Below are 23,616 nucleotides of genomic sequence, written 5' to 3'. Positions count from 1 at the left end.
GGATTACTGGAAAGGACCTTGAAATCCAAATTTGTAGTACAGCAATCTTTTCAATAAAATACATTATTTTCAGGTCAAGGTCGGAGGGTGTAGTTCCTACTCAGGAGGAATATTTTTAGAAGATAGTAGAATATCGAAATGACGAAAAGGCAATAGCTATGAAAAGGAATAGGTTAGACAAACATTTGTTAAAATGGGAGAAGTTGTATGAAAACAGCAGGACTGAGGGTGGTATTCAAAATTAAACATGGTTATGCTCCATCATATTTAAACGACCTTCTCAAACCTATTGTTCCATCACGTTCATTACGGTCAACTACACATGCTAATTTCCAATACGCCCCTGGTCCCCGAACAAATACCCGTTACGGAGATCGTAGTTTTGCCATTGCAGCCCCTAAATTATGGAACAGTTTACCTATTATTATTCGTCAATCCCCATCTGTAGAGTCTTTTAAGGCAAGTTTGAAGTATTTTTTGTTTACCGGTAATAGTAATTTATAGGGCAGTTTAATTATCTGTAATGTTATTATTAAAATTATGTATTATTATTGCTGTATGTTTATTTTACGTTGTACCTAATTACTTGTATGTTAAGCGCTTAGAAACATTGTATTAAGCGCTTTATAAATGTAATTTATTATTATTATTATTATTATTATTCACGAGTGGGCGAGTGTGTGAGAGACAGAGAGAGAGAGAGAGAGAGAGTGTGTGTGTGTGTGAATGAGGGGGGGGGGGGTAGGGGGTTCGGGTGCAGGGAGTCCAGTACAATGTATATGCAATAATATGATATATATTGTTTCCCTTGTTAATGGAGGGGGAGGGGTGGGCTATTTTTATGAAAAGATTTCATTCAGTGCTTAGCTTTGAATTTCAGTTATTCTTTTATAGAATATTTTACATGATAATGTGCTTTATTTGTCATACACTTTCATTGAAATGTTGATTTATGATTCATTTACATGACATGTATTATTATCGAGTGAAATCAAAATAAAGATCATTAAAAAAAAGTATGTGTGAGGGGGGGGGGGGGGGTGGGTTAAGTACGCTCAATTGCTCTCATCCAAGAATGCACATAACAGAACGAGGGGGTAATAGCTTACCCCGATGATTGTGCTGTACTTCATCTGGTGTTGGTAATCTAATTTACCTCTCTTCCTGAATTTTCAAACCTTTGAACTTAAGCTTCTTAGCCTTGAAGAGGTGTCTTTGGTGGAGGAGAACGGAGTTGTTCGAGCTCACCAAGCCTACCCTGGGTCGTGGGGGTTAGAACGGGTAGACCAGAGGTTCCTTCCACTAGATGGACGGGCGGATTTCACAGGTTTGACAAAATTGACCTTACATCCATTATTTTTTTGCGTTAAAATCTTTTTTCTACATTTTGAAATGAATCAGTTTTGAAATGTTTAAAATATTTAATATACATAAGCGTCAGAGAAAGAGAAAGAGAGAGAGAGAGAGAGAGGGAGAGGGGGGGGGGTAGGGTAGAGAGTGAAAGAGAAAAGGTCAGAGAAAGAGAGAGAGAGAGAGCATCATGGTAATAATAATAATCATCATCATAATAATAATTATACTATATATACTACTAATAACAAAGATAATAGTATTAATAATATTAATACTAATAATAACAAAAACAACAACAACAATGATAATGATAATTATAATAATGATAATGATAATGATGATGTTTATAGTCTATATATAGGTTTTATTCATTTCTTTTTAATGGGGACGGGAGCGATGCGATTTCTAAATGTTTTTCTCAGACAGTATTCATTGTTTTCTAAAGGTGACGGAAGCGGTGTGAATGCGTACATCTTAGACACGGGCATCTATCCATCTAACAGCTATTTCAACGCAAGAGCTACTGTGGGGTACGACGCTGTCGGCGATGGACAGGTATTTTCATTTGGATTTATTCATCTTAAATCATCTATTCAAATTATACGTATTCATCCGCATTAATGTAATATTGACGTGTTGAAACACTGATACATTTTTCAATGTAGTATATGCATCGAAATTGAAACAGCAATGTGACAAAATATGAATAAAATGGAATAACATTTACTAGCCGAATGTAATAAACTAGGGGGTCATTTCACGAAACCAAAGATCAACGACATCTCGACACTGTCGCTTGACTTGTCCGCTAAGTGTTCACAACACCGTCTTGAAAACAGTGTCGTTCTTACAAATTTGACAGGTTTGGAGTCGCGACAAGTCTCTTGTCGGGGACGTTGTCGCTCGTCTTGGCGAAGACAGTTTTGTGAAACACTTAGCGGACAAGTCGAGCGATAGCGTCAAGATGTCGTTGATCTTGAAGTTATGAAGGTTTCGTGAAAAAATCCAGTTTAATACCAACCATTTCATTCACCTGCTATGAATAATGAAATATATGTGGATTGAATCTTCTTTTCATACATTATTTGTTGTTATGTCGGGCAAGCATTTTACTTGCCATGGGACATTTTCAAAAAGTATGCATAGAATAGGCCATTTCCGTCACGTAACCAAATTTTTGCATATGCCTTTGTGAAGCCTTGAAACGAATTACTTCATATACCTGCTACGCATAAATTATTTTATCTCGATAGTCAGAATGCTAATTGCATACATTTGTTGTTTGGTAGGTATGACCAGGGAGTTGGAATGAACTCCCCGGTATGACAAAAATTATAGCTTGTCCTATATAGCAACACGTAATATATGCAATTTGCATTCTGACTATTGTATAAATTTGGGTTTATTGGCCAGAAGGCGAAGCAAATAGCGTACAGTCTTATTTGGATTTGCACGCACATTACGAAAATGGCCTATTAGTTAAAAGGTCTATATTGATATAAATGTTGTAAAGGAGGGCTGCAGCGTAAGCATGAAAACTTGACATACATGCGCTTGTAACCCTCATTTTAACTAAGAAAATAAATAAGACACATTATAGTGACTGTCCAAGAAAGATGGAGAAAAGGGCAAGGCGTTGGTTTCCAGCTGTAATAATGAATTATATGTTTATTTAAAAAAAAAACCTGCATTGCTTTATGTTATATGTACAACATGTGGTGTCGCTAGACGGAGGGGTTGATACCTCCATTCAAAATTTTCTGTCAGCAAAATTCGATTAAAAAAAGTGGAATATATGCCAGATTCAGATTCAGATTCAGATTCGGGTGTTCATATTCAGATTTATTTCATAACCAAAAAGTTAATACTCCTTCGAAAATCTGAGGGCCTTTTTTCTGTCGTTTTTAAGAAATAGGTTAATTTTATCGGCAAATTTGTAGGGCAAATATGTATAGTGACGCCTTAAATGACAAACTATGAAAGAGATACATGTATATCCATGGATATATATATATATATATATATATATATATATATATATATATAAACGATGTAAGATCGTCAAGTGATATTTGACATTTTAAAATAATATTTAGGACTTATATCAGTCGCAAAAAAAATATCAGGAAATCAACGTACGGGCAACAATTTGAATACCTCAACGTTTGTAGAGTGTAGGTCTACTACACTCTACAACACAAATGGGTGAGAATTTAAAATTTCTACAGAATGGGTTGAATTATAATATTTCAATAACATTCCAAAATAGATGAATCTTTCCGCATTCAAATAATACATGCATTATGGTACCAGTTTTGTTACAGTAATAACACAAATCGTTTTCTTTGAGTTTCCATTTGAAAAAACTAACAGATGTTGGTAAAATATTATACATAAATTAAAAGTTGAATTGAATCAAGTAGTTATTAATAATAATAATAATAATACTGATAATAATGGTAATAATACTGATAATAACACTAACGATAATAATAGCAATAATAATATCAATACTACTACTACTACTACTACTACTGCTACTAGTAATAATGATAATGATAATAATACAAATAATAATATTGATTATTAATAATGCCAACTCCATACTCAACAGAAAAATACGATAATTAAAATCTACCGGAAAGCAATGTTTATTAGATAATACAACACAGTGTTTAAGAGATATATGTCATTTATATGTTTAAAAGGTATGTCAATTGTGGTTGATTTGCTATACTAGGTGTGACGTTAAATTCTGCTGAAGTGACCCCAACAGTAGGCTTAAAGAAAGGACGACGACATCCAAGTTGAGATACGTGCATAAAATGCAGTTCATCTGTAATATTAATAAAACAAACAAGCAATCATAAGCATGTGTACAAATTCACATGAATAAACAAACATCTATTGTATCGCACAACTAGCTTGCCATAAATGACCTTAATATGCATAACTGAGTAAAGAAAACCTTCAAGAATAAACTATGTGAGTAAAGCTCACTTGTGCAAACACAAACTGTATAACTGCCTCATTTATCTTATTCTAATGAACTGTCTCAAATTCTACCTTTGTTTACAAATATAACCCTTACAAATCATACCTCTCTATCTTGTAGGTTAACGTCATACACAAATAAACCCTCGACCAGCCTTATTTCCTGCCTCTATCTTACACTCTTTACTTGGTTCCTGAACTAAATTCCTATTTGCTTCTACACCCTTGACATTCTTTATAACCAAGGAAAACAATTCATACTCTTTGTTTCATGTCAATTATCATCACTCATTACACACAAATCTAGATTATCCTCAACACAAACTGATATATGCACAAATTGTGCATTCACACACGTTATCCTACGTTTGTCTATATGTGGTGCTACATGCACAGACAACATTTTAACGTACTTTTCATCTTAAAATTACAGAAAACTAGATTTATATCTTGTGCCATTTTTGGCCTCATACAAACAATTAAAGATTGATTTATACAAATAACAGCTTTATAGTACTTACAACATTGGGCTTGTCTCGATTGTCGGGGATTACTGATGGAATCACTGTCCACAAAACATTTCAAATTTCGTGACTTTTAGGCTGGCGAACTACAAACGCCCTCTTACGACCAAATGAAATTATGGTAAATCTGAACCGACGTCATGACAGAAAACTTTCTAAATCTTACATCCCGGCCCCTTAAATGCGTAGCCACAGCAAAGCATTTATCCAAATAACTTCAACTTCCATTCAAATTGTCTAACTTTTCTGTTAATAAAACACAACTAAACATTCAGAATTTACACTCAACTCTGCATAGCACATTCCATTAATTTCATTTACACAATGTAGTACATTACAGTAAATGCCTTTAGGCGTGAGTTTTCAAGCAAAATTCAGTAGCCCACCACTAAGTACAACAGGGTTACACACAAAAAATGATTTTCAAATTCAGAAAATGGTGCTTCTGTGATTAAACTTTCTCATCATTCGCAATCTTGAGTAAATTGTCAATTTACTTCCGGTATACAAAACTTTAGTTCAACTATCCCCTTCATATCAAATATCCTCTTTTGGGTCTATGCATCAAATATCAACACAATTCGGTTCTTTAAAGTTTCAACTTGAACTAGACACTACATATTTGTATGCTCATGCATTGACCAAATAACATGTTATCATGACAAATGATTCTCATTTGTAGTGGTCAAATATTTAACTCCTGCTCTTAGGAAAAAACATGTAAGAAATTACGTATGAATATCGTTCGAACAAAAAAATCTTTCAGCAATAGTCTCAGTTCAATACTGAAATGAATACATGTATTCTGAAGTCCATTATAGTCTTTCTTCAAGTATTGACTAATAAACATAATATGACATAGTCTATAACAAGGCTGAAATGTTTATTACTCTTCAAGAGTAGAGTCCACTGTCCTCAAATATAACATGCCCGATTTACCTCAAGGGCACAATGTTACCGCAAATAGTCTTGTATAAAGTCTGGGGACTGTTTTTATCAATTTCTTGCGCTTAAACAAGTTTGTTGCTGTAAACGAGTTCTGTCTTGCGTCGACGTCAGTCTAACTTGAATATGATGATCAGGATCTTTCGCTTGTCACGGATCAGGATAATCGCGACATAAAAAATTCACAAGAGGCGGCGCTAGGCTCTCACCTCGCACGTTTAATTCATCGTGCATCAAATATAATTATCTCACATAAGAAACTAATGCTCCAATTTAGTCGTTCTTCGCTGTGGATCCATTTAAATTGAGATCGCTCTCCACGGTTCACCAATTTACGCTCTTTGCTTCTTCCAAAACTGAAACATGATGATCAGGATCTTACGCTCGTCACGGATCAGGAAAATTGCGACACAAAAATTCACAAGAGGCGGCGCTAGGCTCTCACCTCGCACGTTTAATTCACCGTGCATCAATATAATTATCTCACATAAGAAATGAATGCTCCAATTAGTCGCTGTGGTTCACCAATACGCTATCTGCTTCTTCCAAAAGACATAGTTTCTGCACAGGCCTGACTAGGATACCGGTGCTATGTTTCAGCTTGACCGATCGGACGAGCTTGTCCTTCCCAGGATAGGTTTCGATTACTCTTCCCGTCAACCACTTGTTCCTCGGCAGATTGTCGATAATCAGCACGATGTCACCTTCCTCCAGATTTCTCGTCTCTTTCAGCCACTTCTGCCGCTGTTGTAAGGAAGGTAGGTATTCCTTCACCCACCTGCGCCAAAATAAGTCTGCCAGGTATTGAATCTGCCGCCAGCGTCGACGTCCATACAGATCATGTTTCTGGAACACATCAGGTGGTAGAGCATTTTTTGACCTCAGGAGCAGCAGATGATTTGGTGTGAGAGGCTCTGCATCCCTTGCGTCATCAGATGTTATGGTGAGTGGACGCCCATTGATAATTGCCTCTACTAGACACATAAGAGTCGTTAAGCCCTCATCATTCAGAACCTGCTGCTTCATGACTGCATTCAAGACCTTTCTCGTAGTTCTGATTTGTCTTTCCCATGATCCACCCATATGGGATGCTCTCGGTGGATTGAATTTCCAATCAATTCCTTGTTGAAGGAGATTATCGTGGATCTTCTCCTGGTTCCATCGTTTCAATCCCTCCCTCAGTTCACGTTCAGCACCTATGAAATTTGTACCATTGTCGGATCTGATAATCTCTGGTTGTCCTCTGCGTGAAATGAATCTCTGAAGGGCATTCAGAAATGAATCCGTCTCCAATGAATGCAGTACCTCTATGTGTATTGCTCTTATAACCAGACAAGTGAATATACATCCATATCTCTTCACAGAGCTCCTTCCTTGTCTCACCATGTATGGGCCAAAGCAGTCAACTCCCACGTTACTGAATGGAGGTTTTTCTGGTACCACTCTATCTGCCGGCAAATCTGCCATCTTCTGTTCCACTGGTTTTGCACGTTGACGTTTACATGTGAAACACTTGTGTAGTACATGACGAACTGCTAACCTCCCTCTGATTATCCAAAATCGTTGTCTGAGTAGGGATAGCACATACTCCTTCCCTGAGTGACCACACATAATGTGGTAATGTCTCACCAAAAGCTGTACTACATGATGCTTGGAAGGCAAAATCACTGGGTGTTTTGTCTGCTCTTCTAGTGGTGCATTGTGTAGTCTTCCTCCAACACATATCAATCCTTCGTCTGTGAGTTTCACGCTCAATTTAGATAGTGGGCTGGATTTTGCTATTCGAGTGGGTGACCGTTGTGTAGTCTTATTTTGCTGTAAGACTCTGTACTCCTCAGCATAGGTCTGTTGCTGAACGTATCTGACAATTGCTTCTTCAGCTACAGTCATCTCATCAACTGTTACTGGCTGCTTCATATCCAGTAAATTCATATCTTTGCGTGCCTTTCTTCTCAAGCACTCCTTGACCTTCAGGATCCATGCAATACCTTTCTTCAGCCGGAACCAGGACGAGTAACTTTCAAGGAGTCTATCTGTCGCCTTGACTTCAGATTCGGCTGCAGCAAACACTCCAGTCTTGTCTTGCTTTACCTCTGGGTCATGCTCTAAGCTAGACTCATTCACTCTCAAGCTTTTAGGCCAATCGCATTCTTCTGACCACAAAAATTTTGGCCCTTCTTTCCATCGTCCAGTCAATTCCTCAGCTGTCAGTCCACGCGAGGCATCATCGGCTGGATTGACATCAGTGTTAACATGTCGCCACTGCCTTGGTTCAGATCCCTCATGAATGGTTGTAATTCTGTTTGCTACAAACGTATGGAAACGTTTATCCTCATTCTTCACATAATGAAGTACTATTGAACTGTCAGTCCAAAACACTGACTCTTGGAGCGGCAGATCCAGTTCCCGTTGTATCATACTGTCTATAGTGACAGAGAGTGTAGCCGCCATCAGTTCAAGCCGTGGGATTGTCATCCTCTTCAGGGGTGCAAGACGTGACCTTGCAAATAGTATGCTGCAGTGCACCTGACCCTCAACATCCTTCATCCGCAGGTAGGAAACGACTCCATAGGCTTTCTCTGAAGCATCTGCAAAGTGATGTAGCTTATACTCTGCTACCTTGCCAAAGTCGTGTGGTTTGATGCATCTGTTGACCTGGAATTCAGTCATCTTGGGTAGTTCCTGTACCCATTCATTCCATCTCTCTATTTCCTTGCTTGGAATCTCCTCATCCCATGCAAGTTTAAGTCTGGTTAGTTCCTGCAAGATCATCTTAGCCTTTAGGATGAAAGGACTGGCGTAACCGAGAGGGTCGTAGATGGAAGATACAACACTCAAGATACCCCTCCTGGTTTGGGGTTTGTCCTTGGGTCTAAATTTGTACAGCAAACAATCAGTTTCTACATCCCAGCTGATTCCAAGTGCTCTCTCGACTGGAAGAGCATCATGATTGAGATCCAGACCCCTCACATCTTTAGCTCTCTCTTCTTCTGGTATGGATTGCAGGACAAATGGGTTGTTACTGACCCATTTGGTTAATCTGAAGCCTCCTTCACTGAGCAAGACCATCAAGTCCGCAGCAAGTTTCACCGCTGTTTCTTCATTCTCAACTGACACCAGGCAGTCGTCCACATAGAAGTTTTCGAGAATGGCCTTAGATGCTTCCACTTTACCATTACCATCACCGTTTCTTGCTGTCTGACGAAGTGCATGGCTGCACACACTTGGGCTCCACGTACCTCCGAAGAGGTGGACGCACATCCGGTAGACCAGCGGTTCCTTGTTGAAGTCTCCGTCCTTCCACCACAAGAATCTCAACACGTCTCGATCTTCTGGAGGTACCCTCACTTGGTGGAACATTGCCTCTATATCTGACATGAGTGCTACTGGTTGCTGGCGGAATCTAAGCAAAACTCCCATCAAATTGTTGATAAGGTCCGGCCCCTGTAACACTGCATCATTCAAAGATACCCCTTGGTGCTTGGCCGCACAATCGAACACGATTCGCATCTTGTCTGGTTTTTGGGGATTCAAGACTGGATGGTGGGGCAAATACCAAACAGGGGTGTCCTTGGGTTGCCTAGTCTCCTCACTAACTTCCTCTGCATAGCCTTTCCTGAGGAGATCCTCTATGCCCTGTTTGTATTTCACATACATTGCTTGATCTCTTTGCAATCTCCTTGCCAACGATTTCAAACGCTGTTCTGCACTCCACTTGTTATCAGGCAAGTTAGGTGGTCTCCTTCTGAAGGGCACCGGTAGTTGGAAATGTGCACCTTCCCGCTGGATGTCCCTCTCCCATATTTCCATTACCTTCTTGTCATTGACTGACATTGCCTTGTCTTTCTTAAGCACATCTGTAGCTTCGATCTTCCAGAATTGGCTGACTTGTTCCTCCAGTCTATCATTACTGTCAATGAAGCTAGATGTAGCTTTGGGTACACCATCTGAACTGGAACCTACAGGTCCACTCACTGACCAACCCAATTTGGTCCTAACAGCATAAGGGCCATGCTGTCCTCGTCTCACCTCGATAGGTATCAAGGCTTCAGGTGAATCCTGCCCTATCAACAGTCCAACTTCATGTCGTTCAATGATCGGGAGGTTGATTCCTTCTAAGTGATGATATCCTGAAATGTCATCCACATTGGCAATGTGTGTGTCTCTGATATTAATGGCGTCTCTGGTATACACACAGGGTAGCTTCACACAGTCTGTATCTGGTCCCGTGTCTGCAATCAGACTAATCACTGAGGTCTCTATGGGGCTATTACGCTTCTCCAGTGTTGTCAGGCTTAAACTTTGCTTCCTTCCAGTAGCATTGAGTTCTCTGGCCAAAGTGGCTGTACAAAATGTACTGGTTGAACCAGAATCCAACAGTGCATATGTATTCACAAATACATTCTCTCCTTGAGCTCTAACCCTCACTGGAACAATGGGAAGCACACACCTTCCGGCCCCTGTGACACACTTCTTAACGAACCCATTCTGGACTTGATGGACTTCGTTGTTCTGGGTTTCAACTGGAGCCTGTGTCGTTGTCATCCTTCCTGCAGATGAAGATGCATCCTGTGCAAAATGGAGAAATTTTGTGTGTTTTCTCTGGCATCCTTGTACTGAGCATCTTCTATTCAATCTGCAAAACCTACTGGTGTGGCCAGATTGCAGGCAGTTGAAACATAGTCTGTTGTCCTGAGCAAACTGAAATCTCATCTCGGGTGCCATGGATTTAAAACTGTCGCACCCAAACAAGGAATGTTCTTGCCTACACTTCAGGCACTTCAGGTTGACTGCTACTTCTGTTACCTCTGTAGCGTACATGTAGTTACTTCTTGTACTCTTCTTGTTGAAAGCTGGGTTTGAAGTTTCAACTCTTTTTGTTGTTGCTGTCAGATCTCCAAAGACAGGATCATTGGCTTCCTCAGCAGCGTTGGAGACAAACCTTGCCATGTCAGAGATATCGGGAGAACGCTCCTGCTGTCTGATGTCTCTCACCAACTTTAACCATCTACCTTTAAGGTAATATGGAAGTCTCTCAGCCACCTTCAGCAACTCTCTCTGACTACTAATTTCCTGCAGTAGATCCATTGCTCGAAGAGTTTCCATGCTGATCTTCAACTCATCTGCAAACTTCTGCAGCCCCTTCCGGTCATTCCCATGGCAGATTGGACCAGTGGTTATACGTTTGATCCAGGCTTCTCCTATCTTGTACTTGCTGCCAAAGCGTTCCACCAACAGCTCTCTGGCTCGTTGGTACCCATACAGTGGTTCCATGACCATACAGCACTGTATGATGCCCTTAACTTCTCCTTCACAGCAATGATATAACTTCATAAGTTTTGTCCCACTATCGAGTGAAGATCGACCAATTAAGTTGTCGAACGACATCATAAATTCATGGAAGTGCAAAGGACTCCCATCAAACTTCATCATCTCTACATTAGCCAGACTGATAGCTTCCAACCATCGTTGTTGCTGAACTTGGGTCTGCAGATAAAATTCTCGGTCGTCTCGTGGTTGATAAGCTTGACCTGAAATGGGAGATGAAGCCATTTGCTGAGCTGGAAAAGGAATAGTCTCTTGTAGGAGCGCAGGTTCCTTGACATCATGATTGCTGACATGATGATGATGTTCCGTAGCATGCTCTGCACTTTCATGCACCTGCTTGACATTCTGCTGACTGGAACTCCTATTCCCTATACTCGACACCTTACTGCCACTCCTGTGTTGCTCATACAAGTCTTCTTCTGCCTCTGCTGCGCTGAGCTTGGCACGTAAGAGTAACTTAGCCTTCCTTTGCTTAAGGCGTATTTCTTCGAGTTCTATCTCTTGTTCTTCCTGAAGAACTGCTAATTCTGCTGCTATTGCAGCCCTCTTGGCCCTGGTCCTAAGTCCAGATGACGTGGTGGAACTCTTCCCAACCTGACTTGCAGAATCCTCTGGATTGACATCATCAACACCTACTTGACTCATGGTGACGAATGCTAAAGCTGTTATGAACTTTGTGTGACGTTAAATTCTGCTGAAGTGACCCCAACAGTAGGCTTAAAGAAAGGACGACGACATCCAAGTTGAGATACGTGCATAAAATGCAGTTCATCTGTAATATTAATAAAACAAACAAGCAATCATAAGCATGTGTACAAATTCACATGAATAAACAAACATCTATTGTATCGCACAACTAGCTTGCCATAAATGACCTTAATATGCATAACTGAGTAAAGAAAACCTTCAAGAATAAACTATGTGAGTAAAGCTCACTTGTGCAAACACAAACTGTATAACTGCCTCATTTATCTTATTCTAATGAACTGTCTCAAATTCTACCTTTGTTTACAAATATAACCCTTACAAATCATACCTCTCTATCTTGTAGGTTAACGTCATACACAAATAAACCCTCGACCAGCCTTATTTCCTGCCTCTATCTTACACTCTTTACTTGGTTCCTGAACTAAATTCCTATTTGCTTCTACACCCTTGACATTCTTTATAACCAAGGAAAACAATTCATACTCTTTGTTTCATGTCAATTATCATCACTCATTACACACAAATCTAGATTATCCTCAACACAAACTGATATATGCACAAATTGTGCATTCACACACGTTATCCTACGTTTGTCTATATGTGGTGCTACATGCACAGACAACATTTTAACGTACTTTTCATCTTAAAATTACAGAAAACTAGATTTATATCTTGTGCCATTTTTGGCCTCATACAAACAATTAAAGATTGATTTATACAAATAACAGCTTTATAGTACTTACAACATTGGGCTTGTCTCGATTGTCGGGGATTACTGATGGAATCACTGTCCACAAAACATTTCAAATTTCGTGACTTTTAGGCTGGCGAACTACAAACGCCCTCTTACGACCAAATGAAATTATGGTAAATCTGAACCGACGTCATGACAGAAAACTTTCTAAATCTTACACTAGGAAGGTATTGATTGTAACGGCCATGGTACTCACTGTGCTGGGACGGTAGGCTCGGATGTCTTTGGATCGCTAGAGGTGCATCATTGGTCGGAATTCGGGTCCTCAACTGTTTCGGCAAGGGCTCTTTATCACAGATCTTAGATGGTATGCTTATTTTCTTTCTCTCTCTTTTCTGGTCTGGTTCAGAATTTATTCTTATCTCAAAGATAAAGTTGAGTTCTGGTCATGCGATTGCATTGTGAATGAAAAGGTGTGGAATCGATCAGAAAATTTGATCATGTAGCAGATAAGTATTGGTGTGTACTGCAATGTTCTGGAGTCATCAAAATGATAAAAAATCTGGCGCAGTTTTGTTAAAGTTACAAGCACTTTACACAGAAAGATGTATATGGGACTGCACAAACATGTGGCATAAAAATCAGGCCTTACTTTTAATATTTTTAAAAACATGAAGGTATTTGAAGAGCCATGCTTTTCAGGGAAGATTTTTTCCTCTGATTTCCTTCCACGCTTGCATAATATCAATGATAACGCTCACAAATTATTTTTCACCTCTCCCCAGAACTCAACATTTTCTTTAAGCTTAGAGCTATAACAAACATATGTTTTTTTTAAACAGTTAAACATTTCCGACACTAAGCTGTACAATCACGACCATAATGAAGGTGTGAGCAAAGTCTGAAAACAGTGTCAAAACAAACAAACAAACAAACAAACAAACAAACAAGACAAATATGTCATAAAACGATTAGATGTAAGGTTATATATCGCGTTAAAATGGATTATACTGTCTCTTTAAAGTTAAAATTACAAATGTGTACATCAGCATTATTGTTTATTTTCTACCAAACAAATTTTATTATTGTCTTTATTATAATAATTATTATTATCACTATTATTCTCATCATCATTATTGTTATCACTATTATAATCATCACCATTACTATTTTTATAATTATTATTATTATCATTATTATTATCACTTGTATTATAATCCCTATTATTATCATCAATAGTACTATTATTATCATCAATAGTACTATTATTATTATTATCATTATTGTTGTTGATTAATTTTGTTGATACAAGGTCTTGATTGGGTGCAAAACAACGCGCAGAAACCAGCAGTGGCGTCCATGTCTCTTGGAGGCGGGGTATCCACACTCCTGGATGCAGGTGTGACGTCACTTATTAACAGTGGAATCTTGGTGGCGGTTGCAGCGGGAAACGACGACCATGAAGCCTGCTTGAATTCTCCGGCTCAAAACCCACTTGTAAGTATTTTCTAATAACGTCGGTAGAAAAATTCAAAAATGTCCTCTTTTTTGAAGGGGGGGGGGGGGGGGGAGGTTTGGAACAAATTTTCCGACAAGGCCAGTTGGAAAAATTTCCCATCAGTGTTAATAATGAAGAGGTTATGTCGGGGGAGTGGGGGGGGGGGGGGGTGGTGGAAAGTGTGGCACACCTTGAACATCTGTAAAATAACTTTTTGTGTGCACTTCTGAACAATAGCCACTTCAAGTATCAACAGATAATTGTTGACAGCTGGCCACACCAGCAGTCCGTGTAAGGAGAGTACCAAATATACCAATCAAATTGGTTCGCTGCTGCTCAGATGATGTTATGTTTCACTAATTTAATGAAAAATCAAAATTGTCTTATGAATTGTTATTGGGGTGGACAGGCATGGGGATTTTCAAAGTGACCACAAATTCTATAAAAAAAAATCAAAACAAACAAGGGAACTATGTAACAAAATAAGAACGCTCTATGTTCTGTGGCTTCTAAATTCGAGGGTGTGACAGAAAATTTCAAAACGTGTCGAAGGGTTTGGAAGACGGTCAATTACTTAAAGGAGAATAAAACTCAACCCTTTAAGTCTCATAATCCTGTACAGAGTAATATTATTTCCATATGAAGTAATTGTGATCTTTAGCAAAATTGTGTCAACTTCCTTTTATTTTGATTCCAAAACCTTACAGTATACATCGATTCTTACAGAATACATTATCAACATTTCCTAATTGCTACAATAAGAGTCGAGGTATAGTGGTGTATTCACTTGACTCTCAATCTGTTATGGTTGAGCCTTTGAGGGTTCGAATCCGAGTCCGGAACTAACATTTGGCACTCTCCACCAAGGTGTAAATACCTGCCATGCAGTTGCTGGGCTAATAATAATTGTAGGGCCCTCTGGGAAAACAGTATTGATAGTAATGAGGCTTAGGTAATCATTATTAGTATTATTATGATAGTTGTTGATATCATTATAATTATTATTATGATTGTTATTGTTATTATAATTTTTATTATTATGATTATTATTATTATTATTATTATTATTACTATTATTGTTATTGTTATTGTTATTGTTGTTGTTATTGTTATTGTAATCATCATAAAAATGATACCTTTCCAGGCTGTGACTGTTGGTGCCACGGACAAGCAAGATAAACGATATAATCTCTCCAACTACGGCACTTGCCTTGATATCTATGCTCCAGGAGTAGACATCACCAGTACTTGGTACGGTGGACCTACCGCTACCAACACTATCAGCGGTACCTCTATGGCGTGTCCTCATGTAGCAGGTGAGAAATTTGTTCTCTTCTGTTTTGTTATCATTCTTCTTCTTATTATTATAATAATCATTAATCTCATTATTATTATTATTATTATTACTATCATTATTGATATATTATTATTGTTTTAATTATTGTTGTTATTATAAATATTTTTTAAAAATTATTATTATTATTATTTCTAGTATTATTGTTTCAAATATTGTTATTACTGTTATTATAATTGATATTATTATTATTGTTTTAATTATTGTTGTTATAAATGTTATTAGTATTACTATTTTTATTATTATTGTCTAATTATTATTATTATTATTATTATTATTATTATTATTATTATCATCATTATTATTATTATCAATGTAATTATTATCATTATAATCATTATTTATTTGACCATAAACATGCAAAGATATACATACAAAGTATTAGATAAAAGATACAGAGTAAAACAAGGAATGGCATGTGGGTCAGGGTTCACAAAAGCGACATTCCTACTTGTTGCCCGTAGGCATTTGAACCCTCACATGTCATTCCGAGAAATATGATAAATTAGATATCACACGGTACACATACATAATTATGAAGTTGAAAGCAAGCAATCATCAAGGAAAGTGCCAATGAATCATTAAAATTGCCACAGTCGAATCACATCCATGCCAAACTGAATTAAATTGATCATCGTTAATTGATTCAAGAACTGATGTATTCTCTTCATGCCTAGAAGTAGAAACTGAAAGAAGAAAACAAATTTAATTTTGTTTTTCTTGAAGTTCAGTGGTGTATCCAGTCCTGGGCCTCAAGAGGGGCAACCATCTCATCTTAAGCCATATTCAAGTATAAAGCGGTAAAATCGCGGGGGCTTTTTGTTGTTGTTATATGATGAAGTAAAGCGTAGCACGCTTCACATGTCTGTATCTTGTAACACAGAGCGAAGTGAGTACGCGTAGGACATTAGATACTCGTAGTTGTAATTCATTTTCATACACAAAAACGGCGGTCTTTTTTTTTGCTGCAGTTAACGCGCCATATCTGAACAAGCCTTTAGTCTGTCCTATAATCTCACATATTATTTCGTCTGTCATCCCTCTTGACTCCTAATACACACAAATAACACAATAATACACTTCAATTATTGTGGAATAGCCTGACAACGACTACTGAGAGCCGGCCGTTTATTCAGTATGAATGTTTAACAAACATTTCTTCTCGTTTCCTTCACTGGAAACCGTTTCCTTCACTGGAAACCGGACCTATCATGGTCCAGGATAAAAAACCAGAGATAAAACTCCATGGCCCGAATTCACAAAGGAGGTTTGTCGACAAACCTTGGTTTTCGTACGTCATATGACGCGTTTTACGCGTTTTTTACAAACCTGGTTTGTAAAGAACAAATTGAGGTTTGGCGAAACAAAAGGAGGTTTGAGCTCAAACCTTGCTTTGTCAATTCGGGCCAACGAGCATAAAAACTCTTGAGAACCTTATTCAAACACAGTCATGTAACACTACATGACACAACGCACTTTTATTGTAAATAAAAGTTGTCTCGTTGAAAGTTCAAGCTAGAATGATTCAATTACACACTAATTCATGCCACGCCCTCGTCTCCGTGGCAGAATTAGCTCGCACACCTGTACGAGCTGCCTATGCAAATTACATTCCATCGGGGCACAGCCCCGGACCCAACATAAGTATGCATTCATTAACGATACAAACAACATTTGTCTGCTATACAATCGTACCGCAGACAAATAATAGTCTGTCCTATAATCTCACATATTATTTCGTCTGTCATCCCTCTTGACTCCTAATACACAAAAATAACACAATAATACACTTCAATTATTGTGGAATAGCCTGACAACGACTAGAATTCAAAGAACGGGAGCAAAAGAGAACAGAAGAGAAATGAGCAATCTAAATTTAAGTCATGCCAAATAGACTCCCAGATAAATATATATTTTAACATTGTTTAATACTAATGGCATTTCTATAGCGCCGTCTATCGAGAAATCCTATTCTGAGGCGCATTAATAATATTACCCCGGCTTTACCCTTGCTGCCGTATATCACAGAGCTCCAGCATTTCAAGGAACTAATATTCATGCAAGCTATGTATCCATTTACTTCACCTGGGTTTACTATAATGAAATCTGAAAGTTAGTACCCAACTGACAAACGAGTCCAATTTGGACTAAAATCACTACCTTGCTCGTTTAAACTTATTACCTTTTTTTAATACAACCGATTCTAAAGTATTATGTTTCAGGAATTTGCCTTTCCCACTTAATACATAAGCGTACAGAACACTGTCATTGAATAATTTGATTCATAACCATGACATTCTAGATCCGAAACGTTCTCTTTCAAGAAAAAGTTGAAATTCGAACAAATGCTCGTTATATTCAAATATGAACAGGCAAACCTGTGTACGAGACAAGACCTCGTTTTCTTGCCCTTCTTTTGATAATTTTTAAAATCCTGTCCGTAAGGTGAAAACACCATCAATGCTAATAATATGTCATTAAATTCAATTAACAACTCTTTGTTCAGGCAACACTTTGTTGGTGGCTACCTACGAATATTTGCGGTCTTGTTTAAACCAGCTTTGTGGAAAAATATCTTTTGTAATTTCTCCCAATCAAAGTTTATAGAGTAAATTTTATCACTTACATCCAAATGAATATCATGCATTTTGCGTATCTACGCTCACTTGCAGGTCAATCCAATTTGTATTGAACAGGAATAAAGCACTAATTCAAATGATTACTTTTCCTACAATATGTGAGTGATGGTGCTGTTTTCCCATCCGCAATCTCAAATCATATTCAATTTTGATAAATCTTGGATTGATTTTCCTTCCACATTGAAACGATATTAGCAATTCTCCTGAAAGAAAAATTATTATGATTATTTAATCATGTCACATGTTTGAAGTTAAGAAAAATAAATTGCCCAAGGCACAAACATGTTCTGAGAATGAACAAAGCAAAACTTATGCTTATTTTATATTTATTTAGCTGCACGACACTTTGTGCTATTTCTCAAATCTAACAGAAAAAGCACTTTTCACAATTTCAAAGACTTAATGACCAATAATTTGTGCTCCAAACTATCGTCAACATTGCCATCTTTTGACTTCTCACTGCTCTTTCGCCCGTGCCTCTTCCAAAGCCTATTTGGCACGGAAGCTCTGGCATCGGCGGTATAGCCCCTCCTGCTTTGAGGGAGTAGGCCCAAATTAAACTAGCCTCTTCCACGCATACCTTCCACAAACGAGCAAAAACTGTCTCATATGCACTGGTATAACTTGACTGTTTGTTTTCTATGACAAAGTCTTATTACCTTTGTTCCAATAAACTGGTCTGAATTGAATGGGTCAGATTTTTTGAAAATACCTTCCTTTCCTTTGCCACATACATTCTCGTAGAATTTCTACTGGACAATTAAGTACTTCATTTACCATTACTCATCAAGATGGTATTGTGCCTGCGATACTGATCTGACTTTCACTTCTCCGCCAACATATTACGAATAAATATGAGCTTTCAAACACAATGTCAGAAACGAGAATATAAACGAGATCTCTTGAAAGCTCAAACATCATCGCATCCTCCGTAAATCACTGTAAAAAACACTGCGTCCTTCTTGACGACGAGTCTTGGACGTCCCTTCTCCCCTTCGGCTCCGATGATTGTCAAGCCATGACGATAAGATTCTCAGATCAAACCCTCGCTTCGTCCACCGCACCATGTATGGCCTTCTTGACTCCTAAACCTGGAGAGTGTAAATAAAAATAACATGGTACAACTAAAAGTCTTCAATGCGACAAGCATAAATCTGCTTCGAGGGCTTCCAAAAGTTCAGTTTTGGCCCTGTATCCTCCTCACCAGAGGGTAATATCTCAAATTCTTCAATAAAATGAATAGAACTTATCACCATCCCAGATCATGGGCCCAATGAAGCAGACTTCCAATATGGGACTATATTAGTGAGCCCTTGCTTTTAATATCCGGCACCAATTTATCAACAGTTTTGGCCATGAATCGAAGTGGTGGTATACCTACCCACCTATCGATATCTCACTCTCAACTCTGAGAAAAAACACAACTTGTCCCATTACACCATTTGGAATTAAACTTCCTACTTTTGGTATTATAATGACAAACAATAATTATTCTGTCAAACACATGAGTCCTCCACTTCTGATCAAGCCTATGTTACAAGCCTCAGTTTACATATGCCAGTCGTCTGACGCCCTATTCAATCCATCAACCTGCCTGTTCTCACGTCTAGATATCCAAACGGGATAAATATTTACATTGTTTTCTTCACAAACAATTCGTATTTCCAAAGCCTTTTCTTGGCAGGCGGAGTTACCACTCCATTTTATCACGGTGTCCACAACATTCTTGTTGTCCGCGTGTACCAGCGTACACTTCGCCCTTCCAGGCGATGCTCGAACAACACTTGCCGTTCTCACGACGGCTTCGAGTACTCTCCACGAGGAGCTTTGAATCTTCTCCGACCAAACTCCCATGAGTTCTATGTTACTATTTAACTTGTCTACACTCAATCTATCAACCTGCTTGTTCTCACGTCTAGATACCCAAGCCGGATCAATTTTTACATCGTTTTCTTTACAAACAATTCGTATTGTCAAAGCCTTTTCTTGGCAGGTGGGGTTACCACTCCATTTTATCACAATATCCACAATATTCTTGTTGTCCGCGTGTACACTTCGCCCTTCTAGGCGATGCTCAAACATTACTTGCCGTTCTCACGACGGCTTCGGACACTCTCCACGACGAGCTTTGAATTTTCTCAGACTCAGACCAAACTCCCATGAGTTCTGTGTTACTATTTAACTTGTATACATTTTCCCTGCAAAAAACCGAACCCTGCCAGCATATCTCATGTTTACCGAGATAGGAGCATTCCAACTCTTTCTGTTCACACACTTGAACGACTCCATTGTCTTTAATAGACCAGTTCACGGTTATCCACGGATCCTCAAAAAAAATGAAGAGTTCCCACTTAATACACTTTGAAATAATCACTCCAATAGCGATGGAGGTACTATATAAATAGCCTTTGTATCCCCTTTTCAAAGAATTCTTCCACCTGTGTATCGTGGAATGCAGTTGCTTGTGCATAAAAAGAATAATGATTACATCACTTTCATGAACACTATCCAGTATTTTGACTCCGTGTATTTCACAATTTGGTCTGCAATGACCTTTATCTACTCATGCTCAGACTGCAGCTATGAATTGACACACCGATTATCCAAACACGATGTGCATTGACACTTTCTTTCCCACTACCTTCGCTAGAGACCTAACGAGCAAAAAAATACCAGACCTTCGATCTTTAGAAATTATAGTGGAAATAGAAACCTTAAAATCGTTAATGCGTTTCTTTGCGATTCGCTCTCGTTCGTTCAGAAAATCCCATTTTATTCCTAGCCAGGAAGTATTGCCCACTGACATTTTTCTTCAGCAAGAAGAAGACCTAGACCTTAGGTTCCTTTAGCACTGAGACACGTAGAGAATCAGCCCCTTTCCTGCTGTCATGTCCTGCAATTCCGTGTTCAGGAAACATGATTGCATTATGACCATGACCACGCCAATAAGTGACAACAAATCTCATCACTTTTAATGGTGAACACATACCCCAAGGTAGAAATGCCTAAAAAAAAAAATACCTTATTTCACCGAAATCCCAGGCAAAGCCTAATATATGGCTTTCCTCATTAACCCTCTCAATGTGAATGTATTAATGCCAACTTCAGGCCGAACGTGAACACATAGTCACCCATTTCATCTTTCACAATTAAACATCTTCATATTTCTCTTTGTATTAATTGAGATTGACGCTCATTCAATCTCGAACTTATCTGCACTGTCCTTTGTAATCGGACACAGAATTCATTACAAGAAGCCTCTCTGCAACCTCGTCAATACATTTTCTACTCTATTAACAACAAAATGAGATGTAAAGGGAAATTGTACCCTTGTTCTACTATCACAGACGTATTTAACAGCAATTCTCCCCCCAAAACAATTCCTTCTTCTCTCGTAGTCTCCCTACAGGAAATGGTATATGCCAGCTTCGAAACTCGTTTCACACTCCAATGCACGGTGATCTTTACTTTCCTTCAACCTCCTCCTCTTATTCAGTTATACAATCCTTCTCTACCAATTTACCCATCTCTCTCTCGACAAATTTCGAATGGTCTTTGGCAAAAAGATTATAGGGCAAATTAATTCCTATAAAGGAGTTGAATGTACGGGTAATTTGTACCCTTGTTCGATTATATCAGACATAATTATCAGCACTTATATATATATATATATATATATCAATACATTTCCCAACATTCCTTCTTAATTTTCTCGTAGTCTCCTACAAGAGGTGCTATTTTGACAGTTACGAAACTCATTTAACACACCGTTTTAGTACATGGAGAATCTTTCCTTTTCGTATTACCTAATACACTTCTTCTTTACCAATTTACCTATCTCTCTCTCGAGACAAAACCTTTCCAAAAAGATTATTGGGTAAATTAACCCCTATAAACGGGTGAATGTAAGGATAATTTTACTTGGCTCTGTATTGTTAAGAAAATAAATGAAGACCTCTCTGTCGTCAACTCTCCAATGCCGTGCTTTTCCACACGAAAAAACACGATCCCGGCTTTCTGATTGCTATTAATATGCTGCTGAAAAAACTTCTTAGAAGTCAACGAATCGGGCTGGCCTGGCAGCCCGTTTGGTTGTCTCGCATGTCCGCGTTCACGAGATCGATAACTTCGGTCGGCTCCACGGTAGTTGTCTCGTTGAAAGTTCAAGCTAGAATGATTCAATTACACACTAATTCATGCCACGCCCTGGTCTCCGTGGCAGAATTAGCTCGCACACCTGTACGAGCTGCCTATGCAAATTACATTCCATCGGGGCACAGCCCCGGACCCAACATAAGTATGCATTCATTAACGATACAAACAACATTTGTCTGCTATACAATCGTACCGCAGACAAATAATATTCTCCATGCGTACGAGACAGTAATGTAAATAATTGCTTACTTCTGTTTTTGTTTGTTCTTTATAGGAGCGGCCATCATAGCACTTGGAAACGACAACAGCCTCGCTCCAGATGCTCTCAAACAGAAGATCTTGAACGACGCAACACCGTATGTAGTTCGTGACGCCAAGTTAGGGTCACCAAACTTGCTGCTTTACATACCCTGAATTGATCTGCGCATGCGCTATGCGCTAGCTACACCTATTAGGATAGCAGTGATGAAGAAATTGTTACGTAGCGCATGATGAAACAAATCGCTGAATGTTTAGCAGAGTTAATGAGTGTTTAATGCAATTACGCCTACTTATAGTGCATTCATAGTATATGATATCATTTTTTTAGATCCTAATATTTTTTCCTTCTATTTACTCTGTTTCGAGGGACTTTATTTGTTCATATCATAAAATAACAGCTATTAGCAACAATGTTTATATACATAATTCATGCAAATTGTAACATATCATATATAGTACAAAACATAAAACTAATGTGACACAATCACTAACTAAAATATTGAAAATATTAGTGTTATTTCGTTTGCATCGAATTTCTCATATCGAGATGGGTGCGAATTTCTACCTTTAAATCTTTCATCAAATATACAGCATGTATCCTGTGCTTTTCACTTCCAAAACATTCTCTAATATAGTTTCTATAGATAATAAACTGAGCGAAGTTTAAAATCAGATTGACAAGATTTATTTCTCTTCTCTCTAATTCATGACGTATTAAAATAATTTTTCCGTTCAAAACGATTCTTAAAATAAAAATCGATTAAGTATCGATTAATTTGGATATAATCTTCCAAAAAAAGCGAAACCTTCTTACAAGCCAGGAGAAGGTGGTTTGTTGTATCTGGGATCTTACAGATATCACACATAGCTTATTATTTTTGATATTTCATTTACATAAATTGTCTTTACTAGGTAATATTCTATGAATACATTTAAAATTAAACTGCTTAATTCTGTTGTCATTTATAAAGTAAAATGTATAATGAATCACCGTCTTCATGTTAAACTCATTAGGTAAATCAAAATAAGCGTTCCAAAAATATGTGCAGATATGACACCTCAATCACGAAAAATGAGCTAGGAATACCAAAGTTCTGTATGATTGAAGTAGTGCTTGCATTTCCATAATTTCATCAAACGAGCTCGTTTTCACTGGCTGCCTG

General features: G+C 38.1%; 3 protein-coding genes across 3 annotated transcripts in view; 2 read left to right on the top strand and 1 right to left on the bottom strand.

The window, feature by feature from the left end:
• Positions 1 to 2,341, top strand: part of LOC115924191 (aqualysin-1-like) — an 18,299-nt gene extending 15,958 nt beyond the window's left edge. The window contains exons 3-5 of the mRNA XM_030986072.1: positions 1,192 to 1,327; positions 1,799 to 1,908; positions 2,216 to 2,341. Coding sequence (XP_030841932.1) covers positions 1,192 to 1,327; positions 1,799 to 1,908; positions 2,216 to 2,341 — 372 coding nt within the window. The remainder of the gene's footprint in view (positions 1 to 1,191; positions 1,328 to 1,798; positions 1,909 to 2,215) is intronic.
• On the top strand, positions 1,700 to 23,616 carry LOC115924238 (extracellular serine proteinase-like). Its single transcript, XM_030986223.1, has 5 exons — positions 1,700 to 1,908; positions 12,770 to 12,913; positions 13,859 to 14,043; positions 15,189 to 15,360; positions 22,467 to 23,616. Exons 3-5 carry the CDS (start codon positions 13,906 to 13,908, stop codon positions 22,604 to 22,606), a joined length of 450 nt encoding a protein of 149 aa, XP_030842083.1. The 5' UTR covers positions 1,700 to 1,908; positions 12,770 to 12,913; positions 13,859 to 13,905; the 3' UTR covers positions 22,607 to 23,616.
• On the bottom strand, positions 5,227 to 12,759 carry LOC115924237. The gene is made up of 2 exons (XM_030986222.1): positions 12,596 to 12,759; positions 5,227 to 11,916 (listed from the first exon to the last, which is right to left on the bottom strand). The coding sequence occupies exon 2, from the start codon at positions 11,787 to 11,789 to the stop codon at positions 6,324 to 6,326; it is 5,466 nt and encodes a 1,821-aa protein (XP_030842082.1). The 5' UTR covers positions 11,790 to 11,916; positions 12,596 to 12,759; the 3' UTR covers positions 5,227 to 6,323.

This window comes from Strongylocentrotus purpuratus, unplaced genomic scaffold, assembly GCF_000002235.5.
Source record: "Strongylocentrotus purpuratus isolate Spur 01 unplaced genomic scaffold, Spur_5.0 spur5_scaffold_15, whole genome shotgun sequence".
Classification (NCBI taxonomy): Eukaryota; Metazoa; Echinodermata; class Echinoidea; order Camarodonta; family Strongylocentrotidae; genus Strongylocentrotus; species Strongylocentrotus purpuratus.
This window is presented reverse-complemented; position numbering and strand designations above follow the sequence as displayed.

Bases quoted from the DNA above. Each gene is read 5' to 3' on its own strand.
- LOC115924237 (XM_030986222.1), bottom strand. From the start codon at position 11,789: ATGAGTCAAGTAGGTGTTGATGATGTCAATCCAGAGGATTCTGCAAGT.
- LOC115924238 (XM_030986223.1), top strand. From the start codon at position 13,906: ATGTCTCTTGGAGGCGGGGTATCCACACTCCTGGATGCAGGTGTGACG. The intron at 14,044-15,188 runs GTAAGTATTTTC...ATACCTTTCCAG, and splicing joins CTCCGGCTCAAAACCCACTT to GCTGTGACTGTTGGTGCCAC. The intron at 15,361-22,466 runs GTGAGAAATTTG...TGTTCTTTATAG, and splicing joins GGCGTGTCCTCATGTAGCAG to GAGCGGCCATCATAGCACTT.